This window comes from Gigantopelta aegis, unplaced genomic scaffold (assembly GCF_016097555.1).
Source record: "Gigantopelta aegis isolate Gae_Host unplaced genomic scaffold, Gae_host_genome ctg3067_pilon_pilon:::debris, whole genome shotgun sequence".
NCBI classification, from domain to species: Eukaryota; Metazoa; Mollusca; class Gastropoda; order Neomphalida; family Peltospiridae; genus Gigantopelta; species Gigantopelta aegis.
In genome coordinates, this window is record NW_024533162.1 from 3,769 (window position 1) to 25,325 (window position 21,557).

Consider the following 21,557-nt stretch of genomic DNA (forward strand, 5'->3'; position numbering starts at 1 on the left):
CTTTAATATCTCCATCAAAAATCATAATTCATTATGTCACACTTACACATTCTCCAAAGCGTGTTTTTAATTAGTCCAGGTGCAATACAATTCACTCTAATATTGTCTTCTCCTAGCTCCTTAGCTAATGCCATTGTTAAACCAAAATAAAGCCATTTTACTGACACAATAGACAGATTTCTGTGAAGTAAAGTATCTAATAATTATTTCAGTTTTTCACAACATACTCAAAACTCACTGGTTTAAAACCAGCATAGGAAGACACAAACACAACATTGCCTCTGTATATTATAATCATTAATTATGACAATGTTTTATTGTTCTAGCTTACCCTTTCATTTTCATATATGGATATGCTTCCTGTACTAATAAAGCACTTGATATAACATTAACATGACAGATCTACAAAACAGATGATATATATTTTGTTGATTAGAATATGTTAATTACCTTATTCCATTCATCTTCAGATGCCTATTATAGAAAGAAGTAATAGTTAATATGTATATATATTACAGTTGAGCTTACATGTAATAGTTTTCCTGGACTAGGGTTAACTGCAGCATTGTCAACTAGAATATCAATTTGTCCAAACTGTTTAATGGCCTGTAATTATCAAAAAAATTACAATTATAAACAAGCAGTAGTAATAGCAGTATAGTGTAGTTTATCAATAATGTAGTAACTACTGAACAGATACAGAATTGGGGTCAGCATATTTATATAATACTGAGTGTAACAGCAAAAAAGAAAGATCATTAACATTACCTCTTTTTATTAGTGATTTCCTGTCCTCATCTTTACCAACATGACAGACAACACCAGACACTGACTCACTTCCATGTTCTTTTTGGAGCAATTCCACAGCTCTCTTGACATTAGTTCCCTTACGACTACTAACCATAACCTTAGCACCATCATAAGCAAGACGATTGGCAATAGCATAACCTATCCTAAATGGGGTTCATAATTATAATTATATATATATATATATATATATATATTATATATATATATATAGTTATACAATATATATGATGTTTCTTACCCATCAGTTGAAGCTGTCACAACAGCAACTTTTCCTTCGAATTTCTCGTACTATTGACAGACATCATTCGTAGATTAGAACGAAAAATAGACAAGACTTTGTTGAACTTTAAAAGGGACATATTGCTTGAAATGTTGGCGTATGAAAAAATCAGACTTTGGAAAGCAAATTTATGTATGCATCCCAGGAACATCCGCATTGCAACGTATCATAAACTGCTTCCTGGCAACATCATTAACGTTATATTGGAATAATGATATCATGTCCGGTTCACATTTTGTCGTAATTTCTTAATGGAACTACAACAGACACTGTACCAGACAATAAATATATCACATCACTTCAGTAGACAGCTGACAAAGTATAACAACATCACTGCACCATAATTATCTGTCTATACGATTTAATAAATATCACATCACTACAGAAAACAGCTGTTAAACTATGACAGTATTACAGACCATATCTATATATCTATCTGTGCGTGTATATGTGTGTGTGTGTGTGTGTGTGTGTGTTTGTGTGTGTATATATATACATATATATATATATATATATATATATATATAATATATATATATATATATATATATATATATATATAAATATAAATTTTAACAATGCTATAGATTATATACATTGACACACACAAGTATAATGTTCTTGATAACTTTTCAGTCACTGTTATACAATGGCAACATAATATTTACATACTTGCAAGTTGTTCAACCTTGACTTTAGCTCTTTGAGGTGAATATGTATATTCTTCGTTTTATTGTAAAGGTATATGAACAGATCACTTCCAGAAATACATTGGATCTTAACTGTATCATCATTGGTATAGCTTTAGAACATTCAATAGCTTATCAATAATTAAATGTATGCCAGCATGTAGTTACCTTGTTATATTGTAAACTGACCTGAACTTAAAAAGACCTCTTTAATAAAAATACACTGAATCTTAAAAACCCTCTATTTTATTCATTAAGCTCAATGAAGATGAGCCAAATAAATTAAGTATCTACACTAAGTGAAAGGATGTTGTAAATCAAGCCTACATTGGGCAGTAACTCTACTATGCAATTAAGGTTGTTTATGTCATAGCAGACCACAAAATGTATGTGTCATACATTATGATGCAGGTCTGGTTATATAATGTGGTTGTAGTTTAATGTAATAGAACTGCCATATTAAATGTCTATGGTATCGTTTCCTAAACTTAATTTATGAAACCACAAAGTAGTCTCTCAAGTGTTTACCACTATAATTTGAATCATTTTGTGTGAAGGTAGAAAGATGGATTAGTTCTATTTGTTAAAAAAAACATTAGCAACTGACCTGTTTAGTCATTGTGTGTATCAGTAAACAATATACTATACACAACAAAACGTGAAATTTGTGGTTGTTAATTACAATGCCACATTAATAAAACATATAAAACCTCCTATATAGCTAGCTAGATGATATTTGAATATACAATAAACTGGTTGGTCGGATGTTTCTTTACAAACTACTGGTGATAGATTAATGTTTATTCAATAGAAAACATTTATTTGTTATGCTTCATCGCTGGCACAACAACCGCAACAATACTATTCTCGGTACCGCTTGGAGATAACGTATGGATTCATATTGCAGGAATTTCAGTGTGCTAATCAGATTGCATAATACCGACCTCAGAAATGTTAATTACCGGCATGTGTATGAGAAAACACGATTTGGAAAATCTATGTGGTATTACTGTCTTCCTTTACTGTTTGAAAATCTTAATCATCGTAATAATGTTCCCTATTCTGTCATTATTATATTTAGTCCATTAATTGCACTAATGAATGATCAAATTACTTAACTGGTTAGTAAATGTGTGAGTGCTGTTAGCATTACCTCTAGTGACACTGATAATGACCATAAGTGTGAGTACATTGTTAAAAGACACTTCAACTATTTTACACCACACCAGAACTTCTTCTAACTGACAAAAATTGGAGTGATATTTTTTAGAGCTCATCCATACAAGATCGTTTAGTTAGATTTGTCATTGATGAGGCACACACTGTTTTAATAAGTAGTTAGTGTGTGTAAATGAATTATACAAAGTAAGTATATTATACTATTTATGTTTCAGGAGCTAATTTCATATGCAATTTAGCGAACTAGGAGACTTAAGAGGTTTTCTCAGTGAAATTAAATGTTATGGCTCTGACAGCAACTGTATCCATGTCGACAAGAAGTTAGTCACTTGCTTGAGATGGTTAATTCTATCATGATCTCTAAGTTACCTCATAAGCCCAAATATCATATCTACTGTTGAAGACAAAGATATAGAGGAAGTCTTTGCTTCCTTTATTGTACAAGTATGCAAAAAGAGAACTGAAATGGAGAAAACAATAACTTTTGGTCGAACATGAAATGATTACAGCTAATTATACCTATACTTTAAAGACAGACTCCAAAAAGAAATTACAGAACTAATTGGATATTTTCGATCAGATATTTAGATTTTCTTCAGAAAGTCATTTTTTAAATTTTCCTTTATTCTCTCTAATAGAAATTAACGGCACAAAAAATGAGTAGTAGAAAGAGCAGTATTTTGTGTGTGAATAAAGACTGGTTCTTATGTTAGAAAAATGCTGAATTTTATTTTTAACCAGTTTTTATTATAATAATTTTGTATGCCTTAAATTGTATATTTGACTCAGCATTTTCAAGCTCAAAAATACTACAATTGACTGAAAACTCATGCAATCTGTTTTATTGATCATATTAAAGCCACATTATGCTTTTTAAAATGTTTGAGCAATTCAATGTAGAATGCTAAATCTATGTAATCCTGCTTTAATCATGCAGTGTAAGAATGAATGATATCGGTACTGTAAATTACAAATGACCTGACATTTATTATGTACAAATTGAGTCTTCTCCGGCTTACAAAAAAGTCAATGTATATTTAAAATCTAATTCTTTTCATATTATTGCTTAGATTCTTATGGATGTTGCAGCTGCCATGCTGGGCTTTGATCTCTTTCTTTCTGAAGTTATAGGTATTTTCTTACCTTGTCAATTGTCACATATCCTTGCATTAAGTTGTTTAATAAGTTTCTCTTGCAGTGCACAGGCAGTATAGCAACCACCACTTACTGTATTTCAGCTACTACTGTGCTGAGGGTTCTATATTTTAGTACTTTTCTTGATTAAATTATTAGTAGTAGGTGTTGTGTTTGCTGTTTAGTTCAAAAGTTTCTACTAACAGTTTTCCATTGGCAAATTTAATTGTTTTGTCAACTAAAACAATTCATTGTTTCAAATGTTTGAAGCCGTAACTGAACTATATAAATAAATTTAATTCTTAGACATCCTTTGTATTCACAATAATATAATATTTTATGTCATTTATTATCTGTTTAGTACTCCAGTAAACTTGGTATCACTACAAAATACCTACTGAAAGTAAAAAAAGGGTCACTAGATATCCTTTCAGAAATCCACTGTGTTACTATAATAATCAACTGATACTAGACTTGTATGACTTCAAGGAGAACATGCACATACCAAACTGTTTCTAAATGGCTAACTCAGCTGTATAAAAGTCTCTGGCCAGACAGTGGAAAAACCAACAACTCAATCAATAATTATTTGACAAAGTTTTGAATGATTAAATTAAAGGATGAGTAGGCTCTAAAGTTACCTAAAGAAGAGCAGATTATTACTGAATTTCTCAATGAAGAGTATAAACTTCTAACTATTACACTTCATAGAGGAAGTATTGTGCATTTTATCTCATTGAAACATATTGGAAAGGCATCTTGAAATGAATACTTACAAAGTTTTATACTATCACATGACTTCTATCAAAATAACTGAACAATCTGACAAGGATCAGTGGAGGTTATAGGTTCTGCCAGTTAAGTGACAGTTTAAGACTCTTTTTCTTTGCTAATCTGGTATTCTGTATGTATACACATGCATACAAGCACATGCAGTATTGAAACATCACCCATGCAAAGACAGTTAGGCTTAATAATATATATCAAGTTCAAAAGGCTTGATATATAAGATAGTCCTTGCCGTGACCAGAGATCCACTCACTTTTAAGCGTTTGGTCACAGGACCACACACAGAGTAATGATCAAATAATAACTAGAAAACTAATTAGCGGGACATGCCTATCGAGTATCAAGTAACAAAACATAAAAATTATATTGATAATAGTCAATCCAACAGTAGGTTATGATATCGAAAAGCACAAATTTTGACTAATATATGTACTTTATTTTACATAAATTACAACAAAGAAAACAGTGTTAATAAATGTCTTCAACATACTCATGTTTATATTTTGTAAGTCAGAATATACACTAGAGTGTTTCTAGTTGTACTACACTTTGCCTACTCATGTTATGCCTACTAAGCAATGGAAATTCCCGTTATGCCTACTCTTTAATTTTTTAATTTTAATACTCTTCAAGCTATTTTACTGCTCAAAAAAAAAGCATGTCTTTAACCTGTCATGACTTACAAAAATTATGCCTGACAATGTTGAATGTGAAATACAGCAGGTAATAGGTGGAGTGATAATAACTTGCATTTAACAACATACATGGGAGAATGGCAGCTGCAGGAGTAGCTTTCTTATTTCCTATGGACAGTAATGATGATGTTGATGATAAAATAGTAGCATTTGGTGTTTTACCTATAATGATATATATTCCTAGTTTATAAATATGCGAACCGTCTCCATCTTCTCCGCTGTAAAGTTGTCACTTTTTTTCTTCTTTATATTGCGTTGTACATCTCGTCTTATCTCTCAATCTTTCTTGATAGCTCACGTGCTGTTATAAAACCCGTATTATGTTTTACTCACTCAAATAGGCGTGGGTACTACTACAATTGTGAAGTAACAATTTCAGGGAAATTCTTACATTGATCGAATTTGTAGATAAGTGTACTCTGTGGACACCGTAAGTTTAATGATGTGATTTTAATGAATGTGCTTTTATCAAAATAAGTCTTCGTAAACCATTTGAGTTTCAATTTAACTTTTACTATAGAATGTACTCATAATTCTATATCTGACCTTTAATATTTTGCCTTGTAGTTTATGACACTTTTTGATTAATTACAATACTACATATAATTAGTCTTTAGTCAGTATAATAATATATTTTCTTATAACAACAGATGCTCAACAAAATGTGTTTGTTTATATTCTAGCAAACTTTCCAGCCATTGTTATGGTCTTCCCAGTAATGTAGTTGGCTTCTTCTGAACAAAGAAAGGCAACATGCAGCACCGGAACAATGTTCTGGTTCACTGATTCTATAGGGAATATTTTATTATTAAAGTTTACTTTGTCATGCTACTTTGACTGATTGACATGCATGTAATATACACAAACATGTTGGTTGTAGAGATAATCATTGTATATAATTCAATTTGTAGTAGATGTAGTACTGTAACAAATGGTCCTTTTCTTTATTACATAACATTTCATAACTTGTCCTGTCTCTCAATCTTTTTCACTTGATAGTTCATGTGTTGGTATAAAACAATAGCATATGTTGTGTACAATTGTTTTACTCAATCAAATATGTATGGGTACTTTATAACACTATACAATTGGAAAGAAAACAATTCCAGGGAAATTCGTGCATTAGTTAAATTGGACGCTGCGAGTTTAATGTGATGGTTTTAATCAATTTACTTTTATTAAAATAGGACTTCCTAAAATATTTAAGTTTTTTTTTAATTTGGCAACTTTTATTATAGAATGTATTAATAGTTTTATACCTGTACTGTTTTTACTTTTGTATATTATGACATGTACACTATTTGATTAATTATAATGACACTACATGTAACTAGTCTTGAGTCAGTATAATAATATATACTTTCTTATAACAACTGATGCTCAGCAAAATGTGTTTGTTTATATTCTAGCAGACTTTCCAGCCATTGTTATTGTCTCTCCAGTAATGTAGTTGGCCTCATCTGAACATAGAAAAGCAACAGCACCAGAACAATCTTCTGCTTCACCAATTCTATAGAAAAATATATTATAAATAAATTTTACATGGACGTGCTAGTTCAACTAATTGGCATGCATGTAATGTACACCAATATGTTTATTTTACAGACAATGGTTATATACAATGTAATTTGTAGTAGATGCACTACTAATAAATTGTTCCTTCATGATACAATTGATCATAAAATGCAATACACTGTAATATAATAATTACAAAATTTAATAATACAATATGACTACAAATTATAGTTCACATGCTTAGAGTATGTTGTTGTTGATACATAAATAAACTGAGAATAGAGAAACATATTCTTTTACTACAAATCTATATTTATCACTAAAAAACAAACAGCATATACCATCAGGAGTTACCTTTTTATCCATAGACTATCAATAAAACTGTCAACAAAGATTTCATTTTTTAATATCTAAAGTTAGAGAAAAGTGATTATAATATGTATTAACTTTAATATCTTCATCAAAATCATAATTCATAACACTTACACATTCTCCAAATTGTGTTTTAATTAGTCCAGGTGCAATACAATTCACTCTAATATTGTCTTCTCCTAGCTCCTTAGCTAATGCCATTGTTAAACCAAATAAAGCCATTTTACTGACACAATAGACAGATTTCTGTGAAGTAAAGTATCTAATAATTATATCAGTTTTTCACAACATGCACAAAAACTCACTGGTTTAAAACCAGCATAGGAAGACACAAACACAACATTGCTCTGTATATTATAATATTAATGATGACAGTGTTTTATTGTTCTAACTTACCCTTTCATTTTCATATATGGATATGCTTCCTGTACTAATAAAGCACTTGATATAACATTAACATGACAGATCTATAGAACAAGTGATATATATTTTGTTGTTTAGAATATGTTAATTACTTCATTCCATTCACCTTCAGATGCCTATTATAGAAAAGAAGTAATATAGTTCATACTCATGATACAAATATATATATAGATATATATATATATATATATATATATATATATATATATATGTATGTATGTATGTATGTATGTATGTATGTATATGTTACAGTTAAACTTACATGCAATAGTTTTCCTGGACTAGGGTTAACTCCAGCATTGTCAACTAGAATATCAATTTGTCCAAACTGTGTAATGGTCTATAATTAAAAATAATTAAATCAAAACTGTGTAACAAGTAGTATATAGTAGTAATAGGTAGTTTATCAATAATGTAGTAACTACTCATATAGAATTTTGGGTCAGTGTATATTTGCATTACTTGAATAATATTGAATATAACACCAAATGACAAACATGATTAACAATACCTCTTTAATCAGTGATTTCCTGTCCTCATCTTTACCAACATGACAGACAAACACCAGACACTAACTCATTTCCATGTTCTTTTTGAAAGCAATTCCACAGCCCTCTTGACATTAGTTCCCTTACGACTACTAACCATAATCTTAGCACCATCATAAGCAAGACGATTGGCAATAGCATAACCTATTCTAAATAGTACATTATTATAATTATAATTATATATATATATAGTTATACAATATATGAGATCTTTCTTACCCATCAGTTTGAAGCTGTCACAACAGCAACTTTTCCTTCGAATTTTCTCGTAGTATTGATAGACATCATTCGTAGATTAGAACGAAAATTAGACAGGACTTTGTTGAACTTTAAAAATGACATATTGTTTGTAATGTTGCCGTATGTAAAATCACACATTGGAAAGCAAAATTATATGTTCATCATCCAAGAACGTCCGCCATTCCAACGTATCATAAACTGTTTCTTGGCAACACATTAACGTAAGTGATATCATGTCCGGTTCACATTTTGTTGTAATTTCTTATAAGATTGTTTAGTTAGATTTGTCATTGATGAGGTATACACTGTTTTAATAAGTAGTTAATGTATGCAAACGAATTATACAAAGTAAGTATATTGTACTATTTTATTTTCAGGAGCTAATTTTCATATGCAATCTAGCAAACTAGGAGGCTTTCTCCCAATGAAATTAAATGTTATGGCTCTGACAGCAACTGTATCCAAGAAAAGAAGTTAGTCACTTGCTTGGGATGGTTAAGTCTGTCATGATCTCCATGATCTCTAAGTTACCTCATAAGCCAAATATCATATATACTGTTGAAGACAAAGATATAGAGGGAAGTTTTTGCTCCCTTTGTTAACAAAGGGAGCAATGTAATATCTGAAAATATCTTAATACTATCATAATTCTATCATATATCTGAAATACATTGGAATTAATTGCACTTTCTAATCTCCATGGCACCTACAATGTTTACAAATGTCTAAAAAAAATCTCAAAAAATTAAACATATCTGAATACATTTCAGATATCTGAAGTTCATTGAAAATCGATCTGACTCAATAAAATCTTTATCTTTATTCTATATATGCATGTGCTTGAAGTTTTTGTCACCTTAACTTTTCTGAGTTTCTGTGTCTGCAGTAATTTAAGGGCCATTTGATCATCATTTGATAAAAGCTATGGTTGAAAGGGTAAGGGCGTAACTTTAAAAGTAACAGTTACCTTTCATATATATGTAGGTTGATAAAGAAACTCAGACAACTGTTATCAAAGAAAGAGTCTAAGGAGGTACAGACTGAAGATGCAAATAGTCCTTAAAAAGATGTAGAGGAATATGAAGAAATATGTTATTGATGAGGACTATTGTGGCCCTCTTTATCAATCACAGCCATGTGCTAATAAGAGGGGGTATACCCACCAGGCTGGAAAAAGGTCTTGAAACGAACCTTGATGTTACTCACTCCAGCACTGATTCAAAGAAGCAGCTATTTCAAGACAATGATTAAACTACTTTTATTCTTATCATTTAACCAATGAATGAATGCACTCATATACATACTACATTAAATCACTTATTCAAACATTTATTGTAATTAAGAATCCACAGTCGATTAGCATCAATTAAGTCAACAGCTACCACAAATGGACCAAGAAGTGTTGAAACAGGAACAATTGGGACTAATGTTTAATGACGTATTGGTGTAAACGGAATAGAAGGAGGATATTGTATCAAAGCATAGATTTACCGTACCATTTGATGTAAGCAAAAATTTTGCAGATACCACAAAAGAAATGGGAAAAAAAAAAAATAAATAACACTGCCAAAATGTGGCCCACTAGATGAATCAATTGAAACTACAGATGAACATTTGAATGACATTGAACATCTATCAGATGTAAATTTGACCACTCTCTCTTAACTTGGAATAATTTGGACCTAGGTCCAATTTATGCAAGTAAATTTGGACCTAGGACCAATTTTGCTGCCTAATTTGGACCTATACTGCAAAATTTGTTCCTAGAGATAGGTCCACTTTTTGCAACAAAATTTGGACCTAGGTCTACTTTTGGCAGCAAGACTTGGTCCCAAGTCCAATTTGATCCGATTATAATAAGATTTAGCATTTAATCTAAATAAAGTCAGTACAAGTTATGTAATTATAGGTTATATTATATAGATAATGCTACAATTAATTAAGAGTTTTTACACAAGCCATGATATGTGCCTCTTGGTCTGCCAAATGACACTTGGGACTTCAACACAATCTTCATGATACCATTCTTTGCAGTCTTTGCACTCAATCATTCTACCCTCTTCTGGTTGACGACACTTGCAGCATACTCTGAATTTCATATCAGCAACATATTGCTTTGCTTTCGTTTTTTTTGCTGCTGGCAAGGGAAAGGGGTAATTGTCTTATTTTCAAGACAGTGACATAGGTGGTCCCTCAATTGATGTTGAATGTAGGTTATTTTGTGTTGGGGTTTGTCCACCGCAAAAGGATGTGGCAAAAGCCAATGAAAAAAAACCACAATCATTTATACTATGTTGTAGATGAGCTGGCTGAAAACGCACAGTTATTTCAGGTTGGTCTGTGAACAGCATTGCTGTAATCTGTGCCTTGGCTCTAAATGATAATTTCTTTAGAAACAAAATGGAATATTAGTATTGCGGAAATAGAGGGAGGAGTATCAACGTCATCTTGCATTCGATATGACGCTGAATACGTAGTTAATAAACACGCAGTCCCGCCCATTAACATGTGGAAAGAAAAAAAAACAAAGAAAAAAGTGATGCGGTGTTCTGTGGTGAGTATTTACTGACATTTACAAAAAAATCTTAAATGAATGGTAAGTTGTATTTTAAAATGTAAGTAAAGTTTCGTTACAAATATTATAAAAGGAAGCAATAAGCCTCAAGATTGTATTTCACCACTAGTTTGCTATAATCTCGAAAGTATAGCTTCAATTGCATTGTTTCATGCATGGAATTATTAATTATTACATAGATCATCTCATGACTTTACCTTTGTTCTACCACTACCAAGTATTGAAAGTATATCTACCTCCATTTTCAAATTATGCTACTAATCCTTTGTCATTATTAGTGCAAGTTTTGACAATACTGTGACAAGGTTATATAACTTTTTTAACTACTTCTTAATTGATTGTAAAGCTATTAATACAATAAGAATAGAAGTTGCTCATTGTCAACAACTTTTACATTTTGGACTGTAGACCAATTTGATCATCATGACTCTATCAGTAAAACTGACAATGAATTTTGGTACAATGACACTGACTGGTTGTAAATAATGAAAGTACACATAGCAGTGATGATGAGGGTGAATGTTAAAGTGAAGTAGATATTTCATAAAGTAATGAAAGGCAAGAAATGGATGAATGTGAATGTGATGAGGTAATGAGTTTAACTAGAGAAGACCCGATATGAAGCTGTTATATAATTATATCATTGATGATGAAGGTTTCAATAATTTATTATGTTAAGAAGGCGATGCAGCATTGATTTTATATTCTGGCAGTTATTATGCTAAAATTTATTATGCTAAAATTTATTGTCTTTATAGCATACTTGACTATTTGTGAATGACTGTTATATTGTAACCTTTATGAACAGTTGACATAGCACCAGTAGTGGAACATTTTTTAGAAGCATTAGCAAATGGATTTTTACAAAGATTTGTTATTGTTGATAATTTTTATAGCTATATGAAATAATAAACACATTTCATGGAAAGGATTTAATAATTGAGTGATGATAATGTGTTTTCCCTGTTTATTCTGCCAAATTTTGTACATTTAGTTTGATGAAGCAAGAGAATGGAGCAATTATTCATCTAACAACTATTTAATTGCAAATCTCCAATTATGGACTAAGAACAATTTTCCAAAGCTACACCTGCCAGACAAGTACCATGTATGACTATGTTAAAGTAGACATTGGGCAAGATTAACTCTACACCATGTCTCGACAATAGTTCATTCACTCTCTTTCAAGTTATCAATAGATATAGGAAGGGATTCCACAAATTACTAAAACTAGGTACAAAATTATATTTGCCAATACAGTAATAAAATTACCTTCATTCTCTAACTTATGTTCAGTTGTTAAGTTCTGAAATTTGTTCTTGTAAAGCAAATCAGAAAATGTGTACTGTGTATTTTGCAAACAACAGCAAGCTCTTGTTGGCAAATAGAACCTGTGCAAAATTCAGGTAAGATCAATATTCAAGTTATCCTACTTGTGAAAATCTAAAACGCACGATCTTGGTGTCACATTAATCTTCAGCGTCTAAGTCAAGAAGTAATAGTTAACAAATTTCCTAAGAATACACATTGTATGACAATTACAGTGTTTCTAATAGTATTATAATTATTTTATATAATATTTTATATTACTATTACTATTAATATTGAATAGCTTTGTAAGGTAACCATTCTTTCAATAGCTTGATTGGCAATATGTTGAGATGTTTGTAAACCTCTCCTCTCCTTTCACTGACTATCATATGCCAAGTTTATAGAACTGTGAACTACAAACTCCTGGTTCATAATAAGCATGTGACGATAAGCGTCAGAGGTATACCTTTTTATATATTTTTCTGCCAATAAACTAATTCTTATACAGGAATGATGTGGACTTCCAACTTTTATCTCCATGACCCTATAATAGAATAATATTATTTCAATTATTACATTATTGTGTTTAATATTGTTAATGAATAATAATAACCAATCAATGGCTACAACATGTCAATAATCAACATTGGTTTTTAATCTTGAGTTCTTGGAAATATTGTTAGAAATAACTGAAAAGGAAAATAATATTATAAATAAAACAATTATCAATCTATATATATTGTTGTTCAAACTGAAAATGCACATGGGGAATTGTAGTATTTGGTTTATTGAGTACATTCATAACACTACAATTGCAAAAGTAACAATTTCAGGGAAATTCTTACATTGATCAAATTGTAGATAAGTTACTCTATGGACACTGTAACTTTTAATGATGTGATTTAATGAATGTCCTTTTATCAAAGTAAGTCTTTGTAAACCATTTAAGTTTAATTTTAAAATAGGCAACTTTACTATAGAATATACTCATAGTTCTAAATCTGACCTTTACTGTTTTGCCTTTGTAGTTTATGACACTTTTTATTAATTATAATGATACTACATATAATTAGTCTTTAGTCGTATAATAATATATATTTCTTATAACAACAGATGCTCACAAAATGTGTTTGTTTATATTCTAACAGACTTTCCAGCCATTGTTATGGTCTCCCCAGTAATGTAGTTGGCTTCTTCTGAACAAATAGCACCAGAACAATCTTCTGGTTCAATGATTCTATATAAAATATTTTATGATTAAAGTTTACTTTGTCATGTTACTTTTGACTGATTGGCATGCATATAATTTATGATTAAAAGTTTACTTTGTCATGCATGTAATCTACACAAACATGTTGATTGTAGAAATAATAGATGTATATATGCAATTTGTAGTAGATATACTACTAACAAATGGGTCCCTTTTTCTTCTTTTACATTGCGTTGCATAACTTGTCCAGTCTCTCAATCTTTCTTCCTTGATAACTCAATTGCTGGTACAAACAAAAAACACGTATTGTGTTCACTCAATCAAATAGGCGTAGGTGCTTTCATAACAATACAATTGCAAAGAAAGAAACGATTTCAGGAAATTCTTACATTAATGATTAATTAAAATGTTTACTATATATAACTAGCCTTGAGTCAGTAAAATAATATATATTTTCTTATAACAACAGATGCTCAAACAAAATGTGTTCATTATATTCTAGCAGACTTTCCAGCCATTGTTATGGTCTCCCAGTAATGTAGCTGGCTTCTTCTGAACATAGAAAAGCGACAGCACCGGAACAATCTTCTGGTTCACCAATTCTGTAGAAAATAGATTATAAATAAATTTACATCATAAAGCTAGTTTAACTGATTGGTATGCATGTAATGTACATCAATTTTACAGACAATGGTTGCATAAAATAATACAATTTGTGGTAGATGTAATTTGCCCTTTATGATATAGTTAATTACAAAATGCTTTTACACAGCATAACTTACACAGCATAATAAAACAAAGGATGCTAATTACTACCAAGAATAGTAATATACATGCTTACTGTGGATACTGACAAAATTGCTGATGTTAATTAATACATATAAACTGAAAATAAAAGAAACATATCCTTTTACTACAACATTAGCTAGATATCTGTATTCATCACTAAACACAAACATATTACAGTATTAAAGTTACCTTTTTATCCATCGACTACCAATATAACTGTCCAATAAGGTTTCATTTTTCAATAACTAAAGTTAGAGAAAAGTGATTATAATATGCTTTAACTTTAATATCTTAGCAAAAAACATAATTCATTATATCACACTTACACATTCTCCAAATTGTGTTTTAATTAGTCCAGTGCAATACAATTCACTCTAATATTGTCTTCCTCCTAGCTCCTTAGCTAATGCCATTGTTAAACCAAATAAAGCCATTTTACTGACACAATAGACAGATTTCTGTGAAGTAAAGTATCTAATAATTATTTTAGTTTTTCATAAGATACTCAAAACTCACTGGTTGAAACCAGCATAGGAAGACACAAACACAACATTGCCTCTGTATATTATAATTATTAATCATGACGTATTTTATGTTCTTACATACCCTTTCACTTTCATGTATGGATATGCTTCTTGTACTAATAAAGCACTTGATATAACATTAACATGACAGATTACAAAAAAGAGACATATATTTTTGTTGTTTATAATATGTCATTTACCTTACTCCATTCACCTTCAGATGCCTATTATAGAAAAGAAGTTAATATAGTTCATACTCATGATACAAATATATATTATATATATCTATATATATAGATATATATATACATACATATTTAAACTTACATGCAATAGTTTCCTGGACTAGGGTTAACTCCAGCATTGTCAACTAAATATCAATTTGTCCAAACTGTGTAATGGTCTATAATTAAAAATAATTAAAAAAAACTATTGTAACAGGTAGTATATAGTAGTAATAGTGTAGTTTATCAATAATGTAGTAACTACTAATACAGTATCTTGGGTCAGTATATTTACATTATTTGAATAATATTGAATGTATGACCTAATGACAAATATCATTAACAATACCTCTTTAATCAGTGATTCCTGTCCTCATCTTTTACAACATGACAAACAACACCAGACATGACTCAACTTTTCCATGTTCTTTCTGGAGCAATTCCACAGCCCTCTTGACTAGTTCCCTTACGGACTACTAACCATTATAACCTTAGCACCATCATAAGCAAGACGATTGGCAATAGCATAACCTATTCTAAAATTAACGTAATTATAATTATATCGATCATATATATATATATATATATATATAGTTATACAATATATATGATCTTTCTTACCCATCAGTTGAAGCTGTCACAACAGCAACTTTTCTTCGAATTTCTCGTAGTATTGATAGACATCATTCGTAGATTAGAACGAAAAAAAATAGACATGATTTTGTTGAACTTTAAAAATGACATATTGTTGTAATGTTGGCGTATGTAAAAATCACACATTGGAAAGCAAATTTATATATTCATATCCAGACACATCCGCATTGCAACGTATCATAAACTGTTTCTTGGCAACACATTAACAATAGGAAAAAGTTGATATCATGGTCCAGTTCACATTTTGTTGTAAGTTCTTAATGGAACAACTAATTTGCAAAGTCGCATAACAAAACATAACAGACACTGTTACAGACAAAATATATCACATCACTTCAGAAGACACCTGAGAAAGAACATCACAGCATGTCTTATATATTATTTAATTATGCTTATATTATACATATTTTTGTAATTTCTTATTGGAATAACCAATTTTAAAATATAGTCGCATAACGAGTCTTAAGAGACACTGTTACCTGGTAACAAAATAAATATCAAATCATTATAGAAAACAGCTGTTAAAGTATGACAACATTACAGACATGCAATATCTATAATCTATCTGTGCATATAGATATATATATAATATATATATATATATATATATATACATGTATATAAATTTAAAATTAATTATACTATAGATTATATATGTTCACAGAAGTATAATGTTCTTCATAGCTTTTCAGTCACTGTTATGCAATGGTAACATAATATTTACATACTTGCAAGTTGTTCAACTTTGACTTTAGCTCTTTGAGGTGAATATGTATCTGGTTTGTTTTATTGTAAGGTACAGACGAAGAAATCCACCTACCAAAAATACATTGGATCTTAACTGTATCATCATTGGGTATAGCTTTAGGGCATTCAATAGCTTATTGATAATAAATGTATTGTCAGCATGTAGTTACCTCGTTATTATTGTAAACTGACCTGACCTTCTTTTACCAAAAATAAACTGAATCTTACAAAAGTTGAGCCAAATAAATTAACTATCAATAGGGTATGCATTAAACTGAAAGGTATATGCTAATAAAAATGTGTTGTGAAGTAAAAACAAGCCTGCATGTGGGGGAGTAACTCTACTATGCAATTAAGGGTTGTTTATGACATAGCAGACCACACAATGTATGTGCAATACATTGTGCAGGTTCTGGTTATATATGTGGTTGTAGTTTGATAAACCTGCCATATAAATGTCTATGGTATTCGCCTTTCCCCAAACTTAATTTATGAAACCACAAAGTAGTCTCTCAAGATGTTTAGCACTAATTTGAATCATTTTGTCAATAGGTAGAAAGACGGATTAGTTTATTTGTTAAAAAAAACATTAGCAACTGACCTGTTTAGTCATTGTGTGTACCAGCAAACAATATACTATAAACAAACAAAAGATGAAATTTGTGGTTGTTTAATTACAGTGCCACATTAATAAAAACATCATAAAACCCCCTATATAGCTAGCTAGATGATATTTGAAAATACAATAAACTTCAATGGTTGTTTCTTTACAAACTACTGGTGATAGGTTAATGTATATCTAATAGAAAACATTTAATTTGTTATGGGTTCATGGCTGACACAACAACCGCAACAAATGCTATTCTCGTACCACTTGGAGATAAGGTATGGGATTATAGTGCAGGAATTCGTGTGCTAATCAGATTGTTCCATCACGACCTCAGAAAGTTAATTACCGCGCACGTGTATGAGAAAATGTGATTAACTATGGAGAAGACTCCGTGAGAATATACAGGATCCGAAAAACTTGCTGTTAAAGGATCAGCTGACTTCTTTCCCCCCCCCTCAGAAAAAAATTGGCTTATAGCAAACTTAAAGACGAAGCATAACCATGCTATTAGATATTACGTGCTAGAAAAAAAGATGCCTTTGTGAGCTTCCTAAAGGATTTGGAAAATTCCTGTGCTATTACATTCTTCCTTGATTGTTTGAAAATCTTTAACCATCGTGATAATGTTCCCTAGTTCTATTGTTACTATAGTTAGCGCCATTAATTGCACTAATGAATGGATCAAATTACTTAACTGGCTAGTAAAATGTTGTGAGTGCTGTTAGCATTACCTCTAGTGACTCGGGATAATGACCATAAGTGCGGGAGTTACATTGTTAAAAAGACACTTCAATACTGTACACCACACCAGAACTTCTAAATGACAAAAATTGGAGTGATGTTTTTCAGAGCTCATCCATATATAGATCGTTTAGTTAGATTTGTCATTGATTGAGGTATACACGTTTAATAAGTAGTTAGTGTGTGTAAATGAATTATACAAAGTAAGTATATTATACTATTTATGTTTCAGGAGCTAATTTTCATATGCAATTTAGCAAATAGGAGACTTAAGAGGTTTTTCTCAGTGAAATTAAATGGTTATGGCTCTGACAGCAACTGTATCCATGTTGAGAAGAAAGAAGTTAGTCATTTGCTTGGGATGGTTAATTCTGTCATGATCTCTAAGTTACCTATATAGCCAAATATCATATCTACTGTTGAAGACAAAGATATAGAGGAAGTTTTTGCTCCCTTTATTGTACAAGTATGCAAAAAGACTGAAATGAAATGGGAGAAACACATAACCTTTTGGTCGAACATGAAATGATTACAGCTAATTATACCTATACTTTAAAGACAGACTCCAAAAAGAAATTACAGAAACCAACTGGATATCCTGATCAGATGCATCTAGGTTAGATTTTCTTTCTAAAGGACGTCAGAAAGCCATTTTTTCAATTTTCCTTTATTCGCTCTAATAGAAATTAACGGCACAAAAAAGTTCTTGAAGTAATGAAAGAGCAGTAATTTGGTATGAATAAAAGGTAGTTGGACTGGTTCTTATGTTAGGGAAATATGTTGAAATTTATTTTAATCAGTTTGTTATTATAACAATTTTTGTATTCCTTAATTTTTATAAATTGTATATTGACTCAGTATTTTCAAGCTCCAGAAATATTACAGTGACTGAAAACAATTTCAGGGAAATCTTACATTGATCAAATTGTAGATAAGTGTACTCTCTGGACACTGTAACTTAATGGTGTGATTTTAATGAATGTCCTTTTATCAAAGTAAGTCTTTGTAAACCATTTAAGTTTTAATTTAAAATAGGCAACTTTTACTATAGAATATAATCATAGTTCTAAGTCTGACCTTTACTGTTTTGCCTTTTGTAGTTGATGACACTTTTTGATTAATTACAATGATACTACATATAATTAGTTTTTTAGTCAATATAATAATATATACTTTCTTATAACACAACTGATGCTCAACAAAATGTGTTTGTTTATATTCTAGCAGACTTTCAGCCATTGTTATGGTCTCCCCAGTAATGTAGTTGGCCTCTTCTGAACATAGAAAGCAACAGCACCAGAACAATCTTCTGGTTCACCAATTCTATAGAAAATATAATAAAAATAAATTTTACATGGACGTGCTAGTTCGACTGATGGTATGCATGTAATGTACATCAACTTGTTTATTTTACAGACAATGGTTATATACAATGCAATTTGTAGTAGATGCACTACTAATAAATTGTTTCTTCATGATACAATTGATTATAAAATGCTATACACAGTAATACAATAATTACAAAATTTAATAAATACAATATGACTACAAAGAATAATTCACATGCTTAGAGTATGTTGTTGATACATAAATAAACTGAGAATAGAGAAACATATTCTTTTACTACAAATCTATATTTATCACTAAAAAAAAAACAATATATATTGTCAGAAGTTACCTTTTTATCCATCGAGTACCAATATAACTGTCAATATAGGTTTCATTTTTCAATAACTGAAGTTAGAGAAAAAGTCCAGATAATAACATTTTAATTTTAAGATGACCATCAAAAAATCATAACAATTCATTACCAATTCTTCGAAACATGTTCTAATTAGTCCTGGTGCAATACAATTAACTCTAATATTCTCTTCTCTAGCTCTTTAGCTAATGCCATTGTTAAACCAAATAAAGCCATTTTACTTACACAATAGACAGATTTCTGTTAAGAAAAAGTATCTAATTGGTTATATCAGTTTTTCACAAACTCACTGGTTTGAAACCAGCATAGGAAGACACAAACACAACATTGCCTCTGTATATCTAATCATTAATCATGACATTGTTTTATTGTTCTAACTTACCCTTCACTTTCATGTATGGATATGCTTCCCTGTACTAATAAAGCACTTGATATAACTTTAACATGGCAGATCTACAAAACAGATGACATATATTTTGTTGCTTAGAATATGTTAATTACTTTATTCCATTCACCTTCAGATTCCTATTATAGAAAGAAGTAATAGATTATACTGTATGATATATATGTATGTATGTATGTATATCTATATGTATATGTATATGTATATATATATATATATATATATATATATATATATAATATATATATACATACATAGTTAAGCAAACAAAACAGATGACATATATTTTGTTGTTTATAATATGTTATTTACCTTACTCCATTCACCTTCAGTTGCCTATTATAGAAAGAAGTAATATAGTTCATACTCTTGATACAATATATATATATATATTATATATATATATATATATATGCATACATAGTTAAACTTACATGTAATAGTTTTCCTTGACTAGGGTTAACTCCAGCATTGTCAACTAGAATATCAATTTGTCCAAACTGTGTAATGGTCTATATAATTAAAAATAATTAAAACAAAACTGTTGTAAACATGTAGTATGTAGTGGTAATAGTGTAGTTTATTAATAATGTAGTAAACTACTCATACAGTATCTTGGGTCAGTATATATTTACATTATTTGAATAATATTGAATGCATGACCTAATGACAAATATCATTAACAATACCTCTTTAATCAGTGATTTCCTGTCCTCATCTTTACCAACATGAACAGACAACACCAGACACTGACTAACTTCCATGTTCTTTCTGAAACAATTCCAAGCTCTCTTGACAATAGTTCCCTTTCGACTACTAACCATAACCTTAGCACCATATGCAAGACGATTGGCAATAGCATAACCTATTCCAAATGGGGTTATTAATCATAATAATATATATATATATAGTTAACAATATATATCATCTTTCTTACCCATCAGTTGAAGTTGTCACAACAGCAACTTTTCCTTCGAATTTTCTCGTAGTATTGATAGACATCATTCGTAGATTAGAACGAAAAATAGACAAGACTTTGTTGAACTTTAAAAGTGACATATTGTTGGTGTATCTAAAATCACATATTGGAAAGCAAATTTATGTATGCATCCAAGAACATCCGCATTGTAACGTATTTATAAAACTGTTTCCTGGCAACATATTATTAAGTTACATTATAACATGTCCGGTTCACATTTGCTGTAATTTAATAACATAGTCCGTAACAAGACACTGTTACCAGACAGTAAAATTTAAATTACTTCAGAGGACAGCTGACAAAGTATGACAACAGCAACACCACATCTATATTATTTAATCATATTATAGATTATACATATTTCTTGTAATTTCTTATTGAGACGACAAATTTAGAACAATGTTGCGTAACGAG

General features: G+C 30.2%; 1 protein-coding gene across 1 annotated transcript; it reads right to left on the bottom strand.

The window, feature by feature from the left end:
* Positions 1 to 8,148: 8,148 nt before the first annotated feature.
* LOC121391893 (tropinone reductase-like 3) lies at positions 8,149 to 21,166 on the bottom strand (the record flags this gene model as incomplete). The annotated part of the gene is given in 4 exon segments (XM_041523364.1): positions 8,149 to 8,226; positions 8,398 to 8,483; positions 8,486 to 8,583; positions 21,102 to 21,166. Coding segments are annotated over 4 exon segments (327 nt in total), but the record flags the coding sequence as incomplete, so codon positions are not given.
* Between the last annotated feature and the right edge of the window lie 391 nt (positions 21,167 to 21,557).